This window comes from Hemitrygon akajei, chromosome 3, assembly GCF_048418815.1.
Source record: "Hemitrygon akajei chromosome 3, sHemAka1.3, whole genome shotgun sequence".
Classification (NCBI taxonomy): domain Eukaryota; kingdom Metazoa; phylum Chordata; class Chondrichthyes; order Myliobatiformes; family Dasyatidae; genus Hemitrygon; species Hemitrygon akajei.
In genome coordinates this window covers 19,191,196-19,207,229 of record NC_133126.1, presented here as the reverse complement: position 1 = coordinate 19,207,229, position 16,034 = coordinate 19,191,196, and the positions used below count along the sequence as shown (strand labels likewise).

Sequence of the window (16,034 nt, the reverse complement as noted above, 5' to 3'; positions counted from 1 at the left end):
TGCATATAGTCGAAGTATATAGACCTTGAAATAATATCCAAAAAGCTATAGTAGCAGCAAAATATAACTTCCATGTTCAAGAATTATAACAGTTGGGTTAGAATATGAACTGTGGTTGAGACAGTGTTCTTGTTGTCTTATCCTTCTTGGGCAATTTCTGTAGCATAGCTGGTGCTTTTGGAGTCGGGAGGTGCTGCACCTCTTTCACTTGGATTGCACATTTTCCTGTTGAAGTGACCTGAGGTTTTCCGAGCCCTCCTGGTTACTCATCCTTCATTTTTGTCACCAAAAACCAGGGCTTCAATATTATTAAAGAAGGCATTAACGGGGATTAGTGTGGAGTGTGTGGTTTGAGACATGCAAAGGATGAATGTCTCAAACCAGACACTACCCATTGGATCGGGCTGAGGGTAATTTGAGCCTTTTAATGCTGAAGGTATTGGCTTGACAGAGGATAATGACAATGAATTTAATTTGTGACATTTTTGGTAGTCTCTCTCCAGTGCTTTAAGGAGCCTGTTGTAAATAGATCATGACACTAAAGTACAGAAAGATGGGGATCGGTATTGCTTGGTAGAGCATGAACTTTGCGCCACGCATGAAGACCTGCTTATCAAACATACTTTGCCTCAGTTGAGTAAAAATTGTGCTACTACTCATCAGAACAAGATTGGTCTTAAGGGAACTTGTCTATATGTAATAATTTCTTGACTTTCGGTGGTTCCTGGAATCATACCTCTGGACCGCTGGCATCTTCTACCTCCTGGATAGATGGCTGGATTTGTGTCATATCCACAAATCTAAAGCTGAGTGTTGTAGAATATTAGCTATAGAGAATTTATTTGGAGCAACCTTAACAGTATGTTTTTTTTTGCAGATTTGGGAGATATGAAAGGTATAGGAAAAGCAATCAGTTTGGATATTTCTTTTGGTTAAAAAATGGAGAATTATAAACTAATTCTGCCCTAGAAATTTACACACCTCCTCTGCAACGGTATATGAACTATATAAACTAAAAAATCTTGAACGGCAATAGGAAAGAAGGATATGTAATGTTATAAAATAGACACTGGCAACTGCTTGAAGATTGATTGAAGCTGTTGTATTGTCATCGTTGTGAACAATATGTACAGTATAATGATCCACATGAGGTTATAATAATACAGAATATAATGGATCCCTGGGAATGATTACAAGACACTAATTTAATTGAGCTGTTTTGTGGATTTCCTAAATTGTCAGAACAATGCTTGCAGGGTTTGCAACTGTCAAATGAAAGCAAAATTACAATAACATTGAAATTGTTTTGATTCTATTTTTAAAAGCAATAATGATGACTGGAAAAGGCCTTCGATGTTGATGTCTGATAGCATTCACACTGAAGGAATAATGTTTGGAACACAATTACAATAATATTTATGGAATGGCTGGAAGTTGATTTAACAAATTTTTATTGCTGCATGATTTTAGAGTTTCATGAATATTCAATTGATTTATTCAAAGGTGATCTCAGTAATGGGTTAAGGTATCTTAACAGTGGTTGGAGTCCAATTATGGACATTGAATGAAAGGATAGATTCCATTCTACAGTGAATTGAGGCTGTGATGTGCTGTTTTTATTCAAACTTCCGTCGTAGAAATGTATACTTGGGGAAACCATGCTATTACAATGTGTTGCTGGAGGAAAGCGAAGAAGGTGTCTTACACTTAAAAGGTGTTTGCACTGTTTCATCTGTTCCAGTATAATTTAACAGTGCATTACTTCAGTATTTGCTTCAAATATATTTAATGTAGGGATAACCTGTTTTAATAATGTTGGTTCTGGGATCAATTCTTCCTGCAACACTACAAAAACCCTTTTGTCTCAAAAAAGGAAGGAGGCACCCCCATTTGTTGGCTGCAATTCCTTAGAGTTGCACTTGCATTTGAACTTCCTTACAGTGACATGCTCTTCATTCTCCTGGTCCACGAGGGGGATAAAATGTATTTTTCTGCAGAGGAGCTTTGAACTTGCAATCTTCCAATTCAGAAGCCAAGCAGAAGCTGGTCATGTTGGACAAGTATGGAGTCGGGCATGCAAGTTTTATTTTCTTAAATAAAAATAAAAAGATATTAGAAACATACAGCAGATTAGGTAGTGTGTATTGAGAAAGAAACAGTTTCTGTTTAGATCTAAGACCTTTAGGCAGAACTGTGATAAAGAGAAAGCAAATTAACGTAAGTTGAAGTGGCCTCATTGGGAGAGGTGTCGTTGATGTGGCTCCAAGGTGACATAAAATAGAAAATGGGGGAATATTCATGAGGTCACACAATAGCTGTGGAGCTGACATTTCAAGACAATGACCTTTCATCAGAACGCAGAAAAGCCAGAAGTAAAACAAGTTTCCAGTTATAGAGAGAAGTAGCAGGGCAGAAAGAATGAAAGAGAATGTCAGTATCCACGATTTGTAAGCTTTTCTGTTAAATACAGAGTTCCAATCAATCTTGAGTTCCTAGCTATTCAATCTATGGCAATGATATGCTTGAGGAAACCATGTATAATATATCCACATTTGTTTATGATACAAAGTTGGATTATGAAAGGGATGCAGAGAGATTTTGGGCGTTGGAGTATCAGACAGGATTAATAAATGCTTGGGGATGTGGCTAATGAGAGGGAAAAAGGAAAGCAGTGTTTTTTAAATGTTGGAAGATTTTGGGGTTGAAAGGAATGCGGTGTAGAAGTGCAACAAACAATTTGTTTTACTGAGGTCACCTCTTATTATTTTGTGGCATTAGGTTTCTCTTTCCTTTAAACTTATTGCAATATATAAGTACAAGAAGAAGAAGAAGGTTTCTTGTATATGGCTCAGTTGAGATTGCCTGGAACATTGCATGCCTCCCTATCTTGGAATAGAGAAAATTTCCAAATCTTTACTCTCTTGATTTCTGGCATGGGTTGGTGATGGATTATCCTCTTGTGTTCAGAAAAATGAGGTGACTAAATTCCTTGTATAAAGTATGATAGAATAAGATTCTTCCTGGCTGTAATGATTAAAACTAGGGGGTCACAGCCTTAGACTAAGAAGGTGACAATTCAAGATTCAACTGAGAAAACCTTTCTGTACCTGTGCAGTAAATGCATTTTTAGAATTCAGTGACCAAGAGGGCTGTGGAGTTTCAGGCACTGAGTGTCTTCAAGATGGAAATCAATATTTTTGGATATAAACAGAATCAAAGGTAAAGGTGATTGCATAGTTTAAGTCATCTACTGATTGGAGCTTAACTAGCAGGTCTAATATATTGTTTTTCCTGCTTCAATTTCTGTTCTTATTTTAGTTTTCCTGTATTTGGATCCAAGGTGACATGCTTGATACTTCAAGTTTGGATCTGAGTGAGTTCATATGTAGCAGACGTGTACCTGAATCAGATAGTTACACAGCATTCCAGGGTAGTGCTAATATCCTAACATCCTGCTCTTTGTTGGAATCAGGAGGTATTGGAAAGTTGAAAGGTGGAAGGTTTGCAAAAGAGTTTGGTGTTTGGAGAGGATCATAATGCATTGTGTTTAGGCTAAAACTCTCATGATTAAGATGGACCCAGCTGGACAATTAACATTAAGCATACCAGTGGTCTGCTTTAATTTTAGTTGATTGATTTTCGTTAATTGTTTTGTGTATATCTGGAGAACCCTAACCTTTTTTCTCTCCCAGTCTATAGTAAATCTGTCAGAGCTTGTGTAATTGGGTTATGTGTTCACAAAGAGATTGCACATTCTACATTTGGTAAGCACAAATCACAAAAGCCCCACTCTCCAACGAAGTGGTAGAGCTTTCCATGTATTTGTGTTGAATGAAGTTCAATGGATTGATTGTTAGAGTGTCAGCTTCACCACAAGATGGCAGCACTGCCTTGAAATTGCAGCTCAACTGTTTGATGTGTGTGTGTGTTTTCCTGGTTGACTGTCAGTGACTAGTGTTCCACAGGAGTCCGTGTTGCAACTGCATCTTTCCATGTTATGTCATACGTCAATGATTCAGATGATGGAATTGATGGTTTTGTTCAAAGGTTCATTTATTCTCAAAGTGGAGAAGGAGCAGGGAACCTGGGGGAGTTGATGGGCAGGTGAGAGGGGGTAAGAGGCCAGTGTGGGGAATAGGAGAGGGAGGGGGAGGAAAAAATTTTTGTAACTGGAAGGAGAATTTGATATTCATGCCATCTGGTTGGAGTCTACCCAGCCAGAGGGTGGCAGAACACCCTAAAGGTTAACTTGCAGGTAGAGTCGGTGGTAAGGAAGGCAGATGCGATGTTAGCATTCATTTCAAGAAGTCTAGAATACAAGAGCAGGGACGTGATGCTGAGGCTTTATAAAGCACTGGTGAGGCCTCACTTTGAGCATTGTGAACAGTACTGGGCTCATCAAAGAAAAGGTGTGCTGGTATTGGAGAGGGTTCAGAGGTGGATCACAAGGATAATTACAGGAATGAAAGGGTTATCATACGAGGAATGTTTGAGGCTTTGGGTCTGTACTTACTCACTGGAGTTTAGAAGGATGAGGGGTGATCTCATTGAAACCTTTCAAATATTGAAAGGCCTAGACAGAGTAGATGTGGAAAGGTTGTTTCCCATGGTGGGGGAGTCTAGGACAATAGGGCACAGCCTCAGAATAGAGGGCAATTCATTTAAAACAGATGTGGAGAGAAATTTTTCTCCCCATCTCTGGCAAATTTGTGGAATTTATTACCATAGGCAGCTGGGGAGGCCAGGTTGTTGGATGTATTTAGGGCAAAGCTTGATAGGTTCTTGATTGGACACAATATCAAGGGTTATGGGGAGAAAGCTGGGGAGTGGGGCTGAGGAGGAGAGAGTAAAAGGACCAGCCATGATTAAATGGCAGAGCAGACCTGATGGGACAAATGGCCTAATTTTACTCCTATCTCTTTTGGCCTCGTACAACTCTGAAATTATTCTTCTCCAGGTATCCATGAAAACAAGAAAGAATGGCAGCACAATCATCAACCCCCAAATCCCACCTCCCTGCACAAAAAAGAAAGATGGAGTGAAAAGCACAGAATATGAAAAAAACTGTAAGACTGGATAAAAAGTCTATAGTCTTTTTATGAACCAACCAATCCACTATTTATTCAACTAAACACTTCAAAATACAGAGGTTTTGAGATAATACAAATTATAAAGTAAAAAATGGACAGTTACCAAAAAGAATCCAAAGATTGTTTAAAATGAGAGAAAGTCAACATGATTTGAGAGGAACACATGTATATTTCAAAAACAAAGGATAAGATCAAATGTAAAAAATCACTATTTCAGTCAGAGTGAACAGTTGTGAGAATTTAAAAACATGCACCACACTCAATAAGTTTAAAAAATTATTTAAAAATTTAATGAACAAATATACATGATTTAAAATGAATGGGGGTAATGTAAAAATGATACTTGGAATTGGATTTTGTGTTAAAAGATTATGAAACTTTTTGTTTTTGATGTGATGATTGATGCCAAATATGTTTTTGTATAAGTAAGAGGGGTAGGCGTAATAAGCTGTAGCTTCAGTCTACACCCTTTCAGTCTGTTTTAAAGATTTTTATTATTTAATTTTGTCTTATGAAATTATCATTGAAAATTATGCTTTTGTTATGTTTGTACTGACTGAAGTAAAATTTCATTCATTCGTTCATTCAAAAGTCTATAGTCCACATCCAAAACCCAGAAAACCTGGGCAACACCCTCCGGGCACAGCAGCAGGCTCACCCCTCTCCAGTACAGAGTAATCAAAAAGGCAGGCAGCCAGTGCACACCGTCCACATTCACCTCGATGCTTCAATGTCCCTTATCTCTTTAATTAGCATCCAGTGGAGGCTTTAATCGTTGACATTGAGTCAATCATTGTTGTGGTCAAGGTTGTGGACAATAGGTGGAGGGACAGGTAGTGTGGAAGCAGTGAGTTTACAGAAGGACTATGACAGAATAGGAGAATTGGTAAAGAAGGGAGAGAGGCAGAAGAAAGAAAATTGTAGGCATATGATAAAATAGGCTGTAGTAGGCATGATTTCATCAAGGGAAAATCAAAAACTGACAAATCTGTTGGAATTCTGTGAAGAAATAATAAGCAGGATAGACAAAGGAGAATTGGTTGATGTTGTGCACTTCAATTTTTCAGAAGGCCTCTGGCAAGATGCCACACGTGAGGCTGCTTAACGGACTACGAGCCCATGGTATTACAGGAACGATTGTAGCATGAATAAAGCAGTGGCTGATTGGCAGGAGGCAGAGTGGAAATAAAGGGAGCCTTTTCTGGTTGGCTGCTGGTGGCTCGTGGTAGCCAGCTGATTCTTTTTATGTAATATGTCAATGATTTGGATGACTGAATTGATGACTTTGTGGCAAAATTAGCAGGTAGTTTTGAGGAAGTAGAGAGGCTACAGATGAGGGCAATGGGCAAAGATGTGGCAGATGGAATGCAGTGTCGGGAAGTGTATGGTCATGCACTTTGGTAGAGGAAATGAAAGGATTGACTACTTTCTAAAGGGAGAAACAATACAAAAAACTGAGGCACAAAGGAGCTTGGGAGTCCTTGTGCAGAGTGCCATAAAGGTTAATTTACAGGTTGAGTCTGTGGTGAGGAAGGCATATGAGATGTTAGCATTCATTTCAAGAGGACTACAATACAAAAGCAAGGATGTAATGTTGAGACTTTATAAAGTACTGTTGAGGCCTCTCAGAATATTGTGAGCAGTTTTGGGTCTCTTATCTTAGGATGTGCTGAAACTGGAGGTTCAAAGGAAGGTCACAAAAATGATTCTAGGATTGAAAGGCTTGTCATATGAAGAGTGTTTGACTCTGGGCCCATATTCACTAGAATTCATTGAAACCTATTGAATGGTGAAAGACCTCGATAGAGTGGAAGTAGAGACAATGTTTCCTATGGTGGGAAAATCTAAGACCAGAGGTCACAGCCTCAACATCAAGAGGTGTCTTTTTAGAACGGAGATGAAGAAAAATTTCTTTAGTCAGAGTGGTGAATCTGTGGAATTCTTTCCCACTAGCAGCTGTGGAGCCCAAATCTTTATGTATATTTAAGGCAGAAGTTGATAAATTCTTGATTGGTCAAGGCATGAAGAGATATGGGGAGAAGGTAGGAGATTGAGGCTGAGAGGAAAATTGGATCAGCCATGATGAAATGGCATAGTAGACTTGATGGTCTTATGATCCGTTTGCAGAGGGAGCATTGACTCCCAGATTCTGGAGTTTGGTGATGAGCTTACTTAGAATAATAACGTGGATGGGTGGGGGAAGAGATGAGCAGGTGATGGGAAGGTGGGTTGTTGGGGGGGGGGGGGAGCTGTCACACCCACCCACCTTCCTTATCATCCGGTCTCGCCTATCACCAGCTAGCTTATACGCCTTCTCTCCACCCCGTCCCCCAAACCTTTTTCTGGCTTTTAACCCCTCCTTTCTAGTCCTGATGAAAGATCTCAGTTTGAAACATTTACTGTTTATTCTTTGACTTGCTGGGATTCTTCAGCATTTTGTGTTTGTTGCTCAATAAACAACATTATGATGTAGGTACCTTTACTATCCAGATGCTGCAGAGCGTAGGACCAGGGGGATGTTGCCCACTGTAGATCCATTTCAGCAGTGGGCAGTTTGCAATGGTTGAAGCTGAAAAGCTGAAGTCGATACATGTCATCACCAGCCCCTTGATGAATTTCTTGATGGTAGGTGTCAGAGACACTGGCTGGTGGTTGCTAAAGCACATTATCTTTTTTTTCTTTGGTACCGGGATGATAATGGCCTACTTAAAGCAGGAGGAACAGCCTGAAGCAGGCAGAGGTTAAAAATGTCTACAAATGGCCCTGCCAGCTGACTCACACAGGATCTAAGGGAAGCCATCCAAGCCTGATGCTTGTTGCAGAAGACTAGTTTTATGTCTGTGATGGTGACTGTAGATTTAGATGCACTGGAGGCTGTCAGGATGAGTGGTGACACAACCATTTCCCTTTGTTCAAAACGTGCAAAGAATGCGTTAAGCTTATCAGGAAAGGATCTGCTACTGTTGGCGATGCTGCCCAATTTTGTTTTATAACTTGTTAAAGTACAAAACTGGGACTCCATTTTGGACCTCATTTCTGACTTCTGAGGAACCTTCTGGACAATATCATTTCCAGATCAACACTACCCTCACAGATGAGCTCAGTTCACTGAGCCGTTAGTGATTCTTTTCTACAAGGTTGTCAGTAAATTGCACGGGTTTTGTGTCAGGTCCTTTGAACAGCAGCAGGCTAGGTAGATGTTCAGCACAGCAGCAAGCAACCCTTGCTTATATCCCTTTTAAACGTATAGGGGTGGGAAGGATGTTACTGGTCAGCTTCTGACTGAAGGTCTAAGTGCCCCTCTAGCAAATCGGTGTTTGGCAGGGTAGTGTTTAGTTGGGTACTGGTTTATCTATTTTTAATATATTACCTAATGTAGATATATATCTTGTTAAAGGCCGCTGAAGATCCAAGTAGCATCCACTGACTCTACAAATTCTATTGTTGTTTTTAAAATCCTCAGTGCCTCCCCTTTCCTCACTCTATGTAACCTTCTGCAATTGTCCATTTGCGCTCCTTAAGTTGTGCCTTCTGGCTTTCTGCACATTCTCAAATTTCATCACTACTCTTGACAGCTGAGTCTTCACCTGCCTAGATCTGAAACTCTAAAATTCCTGGTACTGTCCTCCTTAATCCTTACTTTCATATAATTTTAAGTCATCTATGTTCTCCTTGACTCATACTTTGATAATATTCCTTGAGGCATTTTACTGTGCTAAAGTTGCTTTATAAATGCAACCTGTTTAATTAAGAATGAAAACCTTGAAATAAAAGCCAAGCCTACTGAGATTTTCCACTATCTTCTGTTTTATTTTAGATTTCTAGCACCTGCAATGTATTTGTTTTTTTTCTTATTATCAAAAAATCTTTAATGCAGTTAATGTAAGTGGAATGCTTTAGGACAGCACAAGATAAACAACAAGAGGAGCATTTAATCTTTTCCAGAGCTTTTGAACATTTATTTGGCTAATCCCCCATCACTCAAAGGGCTGTTTCCCAGCTTTCCACTGGTATCTGTATTAATTCTTGGTGTCAGTGAAGATGCTGGTCTACTATTCAATATGTATGTTAATTTCTCTAACCGGCCAATTTTATAACCTTATTCAGTAGGATCAAAAAATAACTCCAAAGGATAAGATTAAATTTGTAGGTTGGTATGAATTAGGAAATGGGTTGAGGTGGCCCAATTTGCTGAACTTCCTTTCGGCAAAAGTGCCTATGAATAAGGTAAATTATATACTGTAGATTATTCATAACTGTCGGATAATACTCTGTAGTAAAATGTGTGTTTTTATTCATTGTCCGCCAAAGGAACATGGATCACTTTTTATTGGCCACTGATTTGTAATAAGGAAAAAAAAGGGCATTATTTAAAAAAGATAGAGGCAGAACTTGAAGGGTTTTTAATCAGATATTTGATCAAGCTCTCTGCACTATCATCAAAATTAATTTTAACTTTAAAAGTGGATTCACCTGGTAAAGAAATAATAAAAATAAATATATATTTCAGTAGTTATTCCAAGTAGTCAAAGGATCAACAAACATTTTGTATGTAATTTTTGTTGTAGTATTTAACATTTAATGTTCCCTGGGTATGGGTGAGCAAGAGGGCTCAGTACTTGTGTAGCTTTACGAATGAGCTTTCTAATTAGAAAGGTTTTGCAATGCAGATGTGATAGGCCAAATAGCCTAATTCTGCTCCTATATTTTATGGTCTGTATCTTAAGGATTTTAGGCAGAGATTTGATCGTGTATTGTGCATTTTAACTTTAAGAGTGGATTTATCTGTAAAAGAAATTTTTTAAATAAATATATGCATTTTTGTTATTCTTCATATTCAAGACATCAGCAAATACTTCATATTTAATTTTTGTTGTAGTATTTAATATTTAATGTGCCCTGGATATGGATGAGTGAGAGGGCTCTGTGCTTTATATAGCTTTATGAATGAGCTCTCTAATTGGTTCCACCTCACAGCTCTTTCCCATAGATTGTGTTTTTTCCTTTTTTCGGTATTTACCAATTCTATATTGAAACTTGCTAATGAATCAACTTCCACTAATCTTTCGTGCAATGCATTCCAAATCATAAACCTGCTGCTGAAAAAAGTGTTTTCTTTTACCAATTGCCTTAAGAATTCTCTGGTTATCAGCTGTCCTTCCAAAGAGAGGAGTTTCCTTCTACGTATTCTGCTAAGGTTTTTATATATATATATATATATATATATATATGTATATGTGTGTGTATGTATATATATATATATATATGTATATGTGTGTGTATGTATATATATATATATATATATGTATATGTGTGTGTATGTATATATATATATATGTATGTATATGTGTATATATATGTGTGTGTGTGTGTTTAATTTTTAGCAAGATGTTTCCTATATTATTAATTGATCTTTTGTGACATTCCATGCTGGGGTTATAATCAGGTATGTTTTGGATTGCTACTAACTCTTTGGACTGGATAGACAAATATAATTAAGGCTAATTTTCATTGTACATCTATTACCAGAATCTTCTATATAAACTTGCCAATTGCCTCTCCACAAACTATTGGAACCTCCGAGTAAGCATTAGAAAGTACATGCAAATAGTTTTTAAATGTAAGAAATGTCATTCTGTCCTCTGAGACTAGCTGCTTTTAATATCATATTTTAAAAATCAGTTCTGGTTATGTTTCATGGTGCATGTTGAAGGTTACTTCATGTTACATTAGATTAATGACAAAAAGTAAATTTGGTCTCTTTGACAGTATTCTATCCATTCAATAGTTACTAGAGTTGTTCAGCAGTTACTGTTGTTCTAACTGAACATGGAAGAGAAAATAATTGAAGGGGTAATGGTGTAACTTTTGCAGACAAGTAAAGAATGAATTTAAATAATATGTGACTTTTTAACGTGTGGGGTGGGGTTGTGAGAATTGGAAAAGCTGTTACCTGTTTAAATGAATTGACCAGACTTGACTTTAACAACACTAATTGTATATAGTTCTGGTCACCTACATATCTACGGGAAAGGTATCAATAACATTAAGAATACAGAGAAAATTTACAAGGATTTTGCTTGATTTTGAAGACTTGAGTTTATGGAAAATTTGAATAGATTAGGACTTTATTCCCTGGAGTGTAGGAGAATGAAGGGAGATTTGATAGAGGTATACAAAATTGAGGGGTATAGATAGGATAAATACATGCAGGCCTTTTCCACTAAGGTTGGCTGAGCCTAAAAGCAGAGGTCACGGTTTAAAGGTGAAAGGTAAAATATTTAAGAGGAACTTCAGTGAGAGGGTGGTGAGAGTGTGGAATGAGTTGACAGTGGAAGTGATGAATGTGGGTTTGATTTCAACATTTAAGAGAAATTTTGATAAGTACATGAATGGGAGGGGTATGGAGGACTATGGCCCAAGTGCAGCTCAATGGGACTAGGCAGAATAATAGTTTGGCATGGACTGGATGGGCCAAAGGGCCTGCTTTTGACTAAGACTAAGGAGTTGGTAGTGGACCTGAGGAGGGCTAAGGCACTGGTGACCCTTGTTTCCATCCAAGGGGTCAGTGTGGACATAGTGGAGGATTACAAATACCTGGGGATACGAATGGACAATAAACTGGACTGGTCAAAGAACACCGAGGCTGTCTACAAGAAGGGTCAGAGCCGTCTCTATTTCCTGAGGAGACTGAGGTCCTTTAACATCTGCCGGATGATGCTGAGGATGTTCTACGAGGCTGTGGTGGCCAGTGCTATCATGTTTGCTGTTGTGTGCTGGGGCAGCAGGCTGAGGGTAGCAGACACCAACAGAATCAACAAACTCATTCGTAAGGCCAGTGATGTTGCGGGGGTGGAACTGGACTCTCTGATGGTGGTGTCTGAAAAGAGGATGCTGTCCAAATTGCATGCCATTTTGGACAATGACTCCCATCCACTCCATAATGTACTGGTTAGGCACAGGAGTACATTCAGCCAGAGACTCATTCCACCAAGATGTAACACTGAGTGTCATAGGAAGTCATTTCTACCTGTAGCCATCAAACTTTACAACTCCTCCCCTAGGAGTGTCAACCCTAAGCCAATAGGCTGGTCCTGGACTTATTTCCACTTGGCATGATTAACTTATTATTTAATTATTTATGGTTTTATATTGCTATATTCTTCACTATTCTTGGTTGGTGCGGTTATAACGAAACCCAGTTTCCCTCGGGATCAATAAAGTATGTCTGTCTGTTTCTGTGCTATAGTTCTCTTTCACTTGCGCTGAAGTTGCAATGAGGTCCAAACAATCTTTGTATTTGTCCTCACAAAATTTTCACTTCTAATATTGTGTGGCTGCACTGTAACTAAGTCATTTCTCTTTTCCTGCAACTACCTGTCTAAGCTATTGTTATAATGTTTTAAAATTAATTAAAACATTATTAGCAATAATTCTTGATAAGTGATGCATCACACAGAAGTTTAAATCCCAATGATAAAAGGAAAAAGTTTCTCCTGATCTCTGTGCTGCTCTCATGTATTTAATGTTATGCTGTGTCCTCGTGCTCTGGAGCTATTAATCCCTGGGACCTCTGTTTCTACTCTGTCCCACCCTTTAATTATTTTATACACCTCTATTAAATCATTCCTCATTTATAATGAGAACAGCCCCAAAGCTTTCTGTCTGACTTTATAGTATTCAAAAGGCAGGTCTTGATCTCTTTTCTAATTATCTTTGAGACCTCATCCATAACATAAATCTTTTGTATGTAAAATTTCTCCTGTCACTATTTTAGTAAAATAGCCAATGAGTGTGCAAAATGTAAAATCCTGTTTCATATTCACACTGACTTTTTTGATTCAGTTATTGACTGGAGGAATTTCACCCTGAGGACCACCTTTTGCCTGCCATTTAGTTCTTGCATTTAGAACAGGATGGTAAGGCTGAAGAGATTTAAAATTTAACACTGCAGATTACCTGCATGTCTGGAAAATGCCTTTATTGCTCATAGAATGTATTTTCCGTTAGCAATGAGTTGGTGGGCAGAACACTGTCTTCTTGCAGTGTCAGTTGTCACTTTTGTTTATTGAGGGAGGAAGCAACAATTCAGAATTTGTCAGGAATTGAATGCAGATTTTTCTCTTTTCCAATACCATGTTCCATTTAGCTTGTATGTCTGCTGACAATACTGTTTCTTGGTAATGAGCCCTGGATTGTGATGCAATTGCTGCAAATCATAATATTTGGAAGGAATTATCTTATTCCTCACTTCCTGCAGACACACTGGCCTTGTAGTAGTTTGCTCCGACACCCAAATGTTATTGGCTCAGAACCACCAAGACATGAATGTAGTGCATGTATGCACGTGTGAGCACACTTATTTGCAAAAGTACTTCTTTCCTCCAATTTTCTTTTTTTTTTCTTTTTTTTAATTTTTTTTTTTATTTAATTGCATTTTTAAATGATTACAAGTGTAGAAAAAAAAGTATGTGACCCTTCCCCCCTCCCCTTAATCCCTCCCCCCTAACTTCCCTATATAAAAAAAATTAAGAAAGAAAGAAAAGAAAGAAAGAAAGAGTGCCTGGTTGTTGGAAGGTCTCCACATGCTCCATGGAGTTCTTAATAACTTTAGTATATATATTTATTTCTTTCCCCAAGTAACCATTAATTTTCTCTTCAGAGCACCTATATATTTAGTCCTGTCTTTTGTAAATAAGGGCCCCAGATTTTCAAAAATGTTTCATATTTATCTCAAGTTATAAGTAATTTTTTCTAATGGAATACAGCCATAGATTTCTTTTTTCCAACAATCTATACTTAAATATGTATCTGATTTCCAAGTTTCTTGACGTCTTCCCCCCTTCCCATGTCACAGCTTTTACCAGCATCCGATTTTGAAGGCAAAATCTAAGAATGAGATAAAGGAAGACATCCTGCAAACAAAACAAACTTGCCTATTGCTAATCTATAGAGAGATCAATATAGCTAATGATGTGTGGTGGCTGGTAGCCTGGTGATGGTTAATTCAATACAATTACACATTAATTATTTCTCAAAGGCATCGTAAAATTTTAATTGTTATTGTACAGTTAGAAAGAGCAGTAAGTTTTTGCAATAGTTACGAGTGCCTGACTGAGGTACCACCATTGTGCCAAATTGAGGCCATGCCTTGCAGAATCCATATGAAGGCATACAGATCTGAAAGAGCAAGACACACACACACACACACACACACACACACACACACACACACACACACACACACACACACACACACACACACACACACACACACACACACACACACACACACACACACACACACACACACACACACACACACACACACACACACACACACACACAATAATTCAGCACAGAGGGGAAAACAGTCGATGTTTCAGGCAGAGACCCTTCAACAGGAACTCAATCTGAAGGAGGAAGTCCGTGAGCCATTCCCATTGTGATAGTTTACAGAGCAGCATTGGCTGAGGCCTCATTTATCCAGCATTGATAGAAAATGGCATCCAAAGTGCCTTGATTAGGAGAGAAACCACCATTTCTTAGGTTGGTACATGATGCATTTTCTCCTTGTATAAATTAATCTGTCAGTTCAGTGCATTCCATCCGAGTCAGTGAGTTACTCTGTCTTTCATTAGTCTCAGTTCCAGACTCTCATAGGCAGATGGGTATGAACATTGCACTGGTGAATTGTTACAGGTCTCACTTTAAAAAACAATCTAGATGGTAGTTACTTGTGCTATCAGCTTGGATTTGCACTTGACTGCATATCAAGCTAGCGTCAAGTGCACTGAGGGCCCGTCTAAGTGATGCTGATTAAAACACGAGGGTCCCCAGTGCCTGTGCAGCTGCTGTGCCACTGGTGGCGCCTGCCACTCGAAACTCAAATAATTACATGAATCCCCAGTAGAATTGATGGGTTTCAGTAAGCACGTGGCACATCTGTTACGCTCTGCCTAATGAATTGTTCTGCAGCAAGAGGCTGCAGCTTGTCATCACAGCTCCTTGTCCCTCAGGGGCTCTCTGCTTGTTTTCTAACTAATGTTATTTATAGTAATTGAATTTGGATTACTCTCTTGGGTCTTGTGAGTACGTTGATAGTTAAACACTTGTTGGTTTTGGCCAGATCCTGTTTTTAAATATATTTGCGAGGAGGATTTAATAGATCATCGTGTTGAGGCACAATATTTAGATCATTTTGATCTTGCGCTTTAAGCTTTCTTTAATGTGGAGTACTTTTCTAGAGCAAACATGATTCATTTAACTTGCAGCCCAATGAAGCCATGGTTCAGCTGCCACCTTAAGATGTCTCAGTCATGCTGATGCTATTGCTGCAAATAGAATTTGCAAATTTCTTAAAGAAATTTTATGTCTGGATTGATGAATATTTTGTATTTTAAACGTATGCAATGTTCAAAATGAGCAATTAAGTATTTTTCACCAATCTTTAATTTCACTGTAATATTACGAGAGTGGCTGGCTAAAAGTGCTGTATATCATAATACAGGCCCTTCTGCCCTCCAAGTACTCACTTACAATAATGAGCAATCTCTAGGCCTTGGGAATGTGCAAGAAGCCCATACAGTTGCAGGGAGAATATGTAAATTTCATACAGGGAGAATTGGAGCTGGAGCAGGTCACTGGGTCTGTGGAACAGCAACATAATTAGTCCTGCCACTGTGTTAACATGAATAAAACTAGTATTAACAAATACAATTAGTTCAGATTCATCCCTGTATCTGGCACAAGTTTGAAGCATTATAAGGATTCAAGCAACTGAACAGAATCAATGATAAAGGTCCATCTTGTTTCCTGGAAACTTCTCACTCTCTTGTATTTTGAGTAAGCACATCTGAACACCTAATCCTTGGCAACCTCACGTTTTTATAAAAATTTTCTGTCTTTGTTTTTCATCATTATGTTAACATTCTTCTACATTAT

The 16,034-nt window shown here is 38.3% G+C and overlaps 1 protein-coding gene across 5 annotated transcripts in view; it reads left to right on the top strand.

Annotated features, from left to right (window-relative positions):
• The window catches only part of lin52 (lin-52 DREAM MuvB core complex component), an 81,907-nt gene that overhangs the window by 20,494 nt on the left and 45,379 nt on the right, over positions 1–16,034 (top strand). The window contains exon 6 of one of the 5 annotated variants that reach the window (XM_073039267.1): positions 878–1,362. The exons of the other annotated variants lie outside the window; for them this stretch is intronic. Within the exon in view, the coding sequence (XP_072895368.1) occupies positions 878–936 (59 nt within the window). The 3' untranslated portion in view covers positions 937–1,362. Of the gene's footprint in view, positions 1–877; positions 1,363–16,034 lie in introns of those variants that run through there. 5 annotated transcript variants of the gene reach the window in all.